The sequence below is a fragment of the Stegodyphus dumicola genome, chromosome 2 (assembly GCF_044657685.1).
Source record: "Stegodyphus dumicola isolate Sdum_Otavi_A_Nest chromosome 2, ASM4465768v1".
Lineage (NCBI taxonomy): Eukaryota > Metazoa > Arthropoda > Arachnida > Araneae > Eresidae > Stegodyphus > Stegodyphus dumicola.
In genome coordinates, this window is record NC_140769.1 from 11,624,694 (window position 1) to 11,630,878 (window position 6,185).

General features: G+C 31.3%; 1 protein-coding gene across 1 annotated transcript; it reads right to left on the minus strand.

Annotated features, from left to right (window-relative positions):
• Positions 1 to 1,107: 1,107 nt before the first annotated feature.
• On the minus strand, positions 1,108 to 2,809 carry LOC118179847 (uncharacterized). The gene has a single exon (XM_035349007.2). It carries the CDS (start codon positions 1,982 to 1,984, stop codon positions 1,190 to 1,192), a length of 795 nt encoding a protein of 264 aa, XP_035204898.1. The 5' UTR covers positions 1,985 to 2,809; the 3' UTR covers positions 1,108 to 1,189.
• Between the last annotated feature and the right edge of the window lie 3,376 nt (positions 2,810 to 6,185).

The window sequence follows — 6,185 nt, forward strand, 5'->3', positions numbered from 1 at the left end:
TACTTTAAAATAAATCATTGCTAATAACAATTTTCCCAATAATACCAAATTCCTTTCCACCTTACATTTAGAACAATGCATAAAAATAATATCCTCAAATAATTAAAAATACTAACTTACCTAATCTTCTTCAGAATCTTGATTACGTGGCGGATACACTTTTCTAATTCATTCAATAAGATTACTGAAAGATTTTTTCTGCGAATTTTTCCTCCATACTTCCTCCGCTAAATAAAAAGCAAACTTCTCTTTATCACAATGCCTAAATACCCATTTCGAATTTACTTTAGTTAGGGCCATGGGATCCAAAAATTAAACAACACTGTTTCACACAACACAGAATAAAGCTAAATACAAAATTTCCACATTTTTTCCCGATTTCCCCCCTTTTCCGATTAAAGAACCATAATTCGTCCATTAATATCACATGACATATCCCATGATCTCTCATTTCCCTCACGCAAAATAATGCGTAATCGGAACTGAGTACTGCTCACATTATTACCAAAGTCCCAGGTAGTAACCTTTATCGCCTCCAAAATGTCGCCAAACTACCAGTTACCATATTGTAAAGATCAACAGAATTAATTTCTATTTTCCACAAACATCACATCATAACGATTCAGCAACCAATAGTCCCGTGGTTCCTTCTTAGCCGCCATATTGGCATTTTTACATCATTTATTAACTTCTGGTAAGTAGTTTCGATTATTAAAAAAGATTATCGCAGATGTATTTCATACCTTGCCAGTTTGCTATTTTATAAAATGCCTAGGCAATGTGTGAAATGTTTAACTGTTTCATACATTGCCGGCCAGTTTTTGGCATTTTATAAAATGCTAGATTTCATACTTTGCCTGTAACATATATATTAATAAATTGCTAACAAAACTGCATTAAGTAAATTCATAAATAGAATTTTCTAGTACATTTATATATCTTGTTATTTTAAATAAACTGCTTGTATAATTGCATTAAATGCAATCATAAATATATATTCTTATATTAAATAAGTTATGTTCTTATTTTAACAAATTGGTGACAGAATTCACCATTAAATTCCATCCATCTCTCTATATATATTAAATAACTTGTGTTGTACAGATATTGAATGAAATGACAATTTATTATTTACCATAGTCAATTTTGTTTACAATGGCATTTACAGTTGGCAACAAATCACACTTTCTTAAGCTTGGACTGTGGCAAAACTGTTTTCTGTCACCAAGGTTGCTGCAGAAGACATGCATCGAGATTTCTCGCCTATATGGGTGTTAAGATGTGTTAGCAAGTCACTTTTCTTTGCAAATAACTTGCTGCATATTTCACATGCATGCACTTTTAGTTTCGTATGTATATGCATATGCTTATTTAATTCACCTTTGCTTGTAAATGACTTCCGACACACATCACATATGTGAGGTTTTTCACCTGTGTGTATAAAAATATGCCTTTTCAAGTTCCTTTTCAGAGCAAATGCTTTGTTACAAATATCACACACATGAGATTTCTCACCTGTGTGAGTAAGATAATGTGAAAATAAATTACTTTGTTTAGCAAAAGACTTGCTGCATATTTCACACTTATATGGTTTCTCACCCGTGTGACATCGAACATGCGTTTTTAAGTCACTCCTGTTAGAAAACAACTTACTACATATGTCACACATATGAGGTTTTTCACCAGTATGAATACGAACGTGCTTCACTAAATTGTTCTTTGCTGCAAAACATTTACCACATGTATCACAAACATGAGGTTTTTCAAGTAAATGGGAACGTATATGTCTTACATAAAGACGTCTTTTTGGAAATGGCTTGTGACATGTATCACATACATATACCTTCTCATCCATGTGGGTAAGCATATGCTGATTTAAATACTGTTTTCCACTACATGATTTATGACACATTTCACATGTATAAGATTTATTTGTCTGAGCACATGCATCTTTATTCCAATAATTCCCATTTAGAAGCGACATGTTTCATATATCATACAAATGAAGCTTTTCTTTTTAAGGAAAATGTTTTTCTATATGCAACACACTTATAAGATTTTTACTTCTCCCAATAAACACATATTTAACCAATCTGTTTTATGCACATGTTATACACATAATTTTCCCCTGGCAATAAACATAAGCAACAAACATTTTGCAATCTTCAAGTTCATCCTATCCTGTAAATGCATATGAATTATTATTTATATTACATATCCAGTTAGCTCCAGGTGTAATATAGCTCTCTTCATTGATATTTTATAATTACAACTATAAACGTTATATATACTGTTCCGTAGACTGTTTTAATATAACTTAGGTTTTGTATGTTTAAAGCACCACATATAACATATATTCTTCTGCCAAAGTTTTCATAAAGTTAACATATACGGCGGCAAAGACCTCAACAAATCAGATCTCGTTTTTGACTATTAAAAATACTTATGCATTATTTTCCTGTGACATGTTACAGTGAAGAATTGTATACAGTGTTTATCGGATTTCTAATTATTTAATTAGTCTTCATATTTAAACTTTGAGTAGTACAGTTGAAATTTTGAATAGAATAATTATACACTGTTTATACTTGTTTCCAGTTATTTTCTTGCAAATGAAGGCACTCATATTTCTGTCAATTTAAAAGCTATGATTTTATTCCAACAGCCTGCCTTTTATATCAAAGATGTAATATATTAAGAACTGTTTCGTATAAATCATAAAACTTTCTATAAAACGAAATTTATTTCTGCGTTCAAATACCGACAAATATGTGGGCAACAATTTCTCGTCAGTTAAATGTAAACTAGCGGCTGTTGCCATTAAGAAAAAAAAAAGGTATTTTTTATAGCTTAACCAAAGAACGTCTATATATTCTTTGGCTTAGTATCCAAAAAAAAAAAAAAAAAAAAAAAAAAAGTACGAAACACTTTGAAATATATTTAAACATTTTACGGCAATAAGTCCAAATTATTTTTTAGCCCGGTAAAGATCGCTGTTGTGAGATCGTAATTCTTGTCTGTAAATTTTATCTGAATTTTCTTCCTGCAGGCAAAAACACCTTAATTTTCATTAAATCGTAAGTCTTGTCTGTGATTTGATATGTTTTCCGCCAGGAAAGTAATTAAATGTTATGACGATTGTGGTAATTAAATGGACGATTCGTTGTTAATTTGAAATACTTTTTGGGAAGCTTGGGTCGAAAAGGATGTACATCATCTTGGAGAACTGATATATCTTAATACTCTTCCGAAACATTAATAATGTTTATCAAAATTTGTAACGCTCATTATCCAAAAGGGAAAATCTGTGTAAATGAGAAACTGTATATGTTCGATATAACCTGTAACAGTTATTCAATCATTAAAGCGAAATTAAACTGACCATTTTAGCAATACTTAGTGAGTCTTGGGGTTAATTTATAACGTAAATAAGAAATGGACATGAATGTGTTTCATGTAATTAAATAAGTGCAAATTTAATACGCAGGCTGGCAAATTCAAGTATAGAACTGATGTATAAAATGTTTTAAAAAAAAATTGTGCTATAAAAATATCAAGATAGGCGTGTGGCATATTGATAGCAGTGAAAAATCCAACCTTAACAAATAAATAAACAATCCGACAACATTTAAAAGACATGTAAATCTGTCGTAAGTCATTGGAATCGGTGTATGTGTGTGTGCACTGATGGGGAAAAAATGTATGCTGGCGAAAGTCCTAGATACCAGAAGTTTGCCCGTTTGTTGTTAAATTGAATTCTGTTGAGAAAAGTGTAACATACAGACTCCCCGCTCAAAATGGCAGAAAACTTATGGAATAAACTTGAGTAATTATTTATTCATATGTGTGCGTATATTCTAATTGTTTAAACAATTATGATGAATTGGTAAATTAATTGCCGCTACTTCATAATGAGTCAAATACTGTGATGTGTGCTGACTGGTGCATAACAGGAAAATTTCTTATTCTGTATACATTGATATCTTTTTTGATTATTCAGTATACATTGATATCTTTTTCACGTAAGCTCTTTGTAGACATGGATATCATCAACACCAGTGGAAGTCAATATGAATGTGATGTATGTAACATGCTGTTTAGACAGAAACGTAATTTAATGGCACATTTGCGTGCACACACTGGGGAGAAACCATACATATGTGATATTTGTAAGAAGTCGTATGCACGGAAGTATGATTTGACCAATCATATGCATTTCCACACTGGTGAGAAACGGCATAAATGCAATATTTGTGGCAACTCATTTACACGTAAATATGGTTTAACGAATCATATGCTTGTCCACACTGGTGAGAAACCACATAAATGTGAAATTTGTTGTAAGACATTTTCTTTAAAAAGTCATTTAAAGGGACATAAGCTTATTCACACAGGGGAGAAGCCACATCACTGTGAGGTATGTAGCAAGTCATTTACGTGCAAAAGTAACTTTAATGCACATATGCGTAAGCACACTATTAAGATGACACAGGAATGTGAAATGTTTACCCAGTCTTTTACGCAAGAAGGCAACTTAAACAGCAGTATGGTTAGTCACATGGTTCAGAAACCATATAGCTGTGAATATTGCAGCAAGGCATTTACACATAAATGTGACATAAATAGACACATGCTCATTCATACAGGTGAGAAACCTCATGTGTGTATTATTTGTAGCAAATCTTTCACATACAAGAATCAGTTAAAAAGACATATGCGTATTCATACCGGTGAGAAACCATATGAATGTGATATCTGTAGGAAATTATTCACTTGTAACAGAAACTTAAATAGACATATACTTACCCATTAAAAACAATGTTAGATGCATATTGAAGGTAACTAGTGCATATTCTTTATTAATTTGTGTGAGTGAATACCAAAGTAACAAAAATGGAGTACAAATCTCTGATATATAAAAAAAAAATTAATCTTTTCACTACCAGCACATAGGTTATGCTTTAGTTTCCTTCTGTGCACTGCTAGATTAAATGTGATATACGAGCAAAGTTTCACTGCCATCCCAAACTGTCACCTTTGATATGCTGAAATGGAATGTTTTATTTGAAACTTTAAAAATGAAAAAGGTCATACTAGAATTCTATGAAACATAATGGAATAGAATGGTTTAAGTATTAATCTTATTGTTATTAGTATTATTTGTTATTTTATTCTACAAATGCAAAATGTGCAATGCATGTTCAGAGGTTGTCATAAAAGTTTTTATATATGAATGGCAATAGAATATAATAGGTACTGATATTATTTAAATTAAGTTCCCTACTTCATTATTCTATGGATATAATTTAAACATTAGAATATAGTCATTATTTCTATTATTTAATTTAATTTGATTTTCATTTTCATTTTTTCCCCCCATTGGCGGCCACTTAGCAGACTTAGGTGTGGCCACTACTAAGGCTGGATGTGGTGACCACTTTATTGTAGAAGCATCTAGCAGGTGGGCACCATTACCTCCTATGAAGAGGTGGACAATTACAGCCACGCCTTCTCCAGGATTCAAACCCGGGCATTTCGGTATCACAATACTATATCTACTATATTGTATGGGCAACTCATTTTAATTGTAAATATTTGGATTTCCCATTGTATATTATAAGATGATGTTATGTTTTGTATAAAAAACCTGAAAGCAACTCATTCAAACTGTTGAGGAACTCTAAGACTTTATGTGTACTAAGTGATTTTGAAAATGTAATTAAATTTTCATAGTAGGATAAAAATCACAGTGCCGAGAAGTCCAGTGTTTAAAACAGTACAAAGTCCGAAATCCGGACATCCAATAACTGAAATGATCCAAAATCTAAATAACCAACAGCTTTTTTTTTTTTTTTTAAAGTTTTTTTAATGCTTTATGCTTGTATATTTGATTATTTTTCATAAAAAAAAAAAAAAAAAAACATATAGAGACTTCTGATTCTTAATTTTGCTTCAGTACTGACACCAACCTGGTGAGTCATTATTTATTACTTTTTGCTTTCATAGCTGCACAACTATCAACATACTACAACTTGATAAATGACTGCAAGAATGTCTAACCTTTTTTTATGTATTAGTAATTGTAAAAAGCATGGTTACCTTTTATATTGATGAATACAGACTTCAGCTAATTTCACGGCTAAGTGTTGAGTGTATTGATGAGAAAAAATTTAACAGAAATTTCT

Coding starts and splice junctions, on each gene's coding strand:
- LOC118179847 (XM_035349007.2), bottom strand. CDS start 1,984: ATGTCGCTTCTAAATGGGAATTATTGGAATAAAGATGCATGTGCTCAG.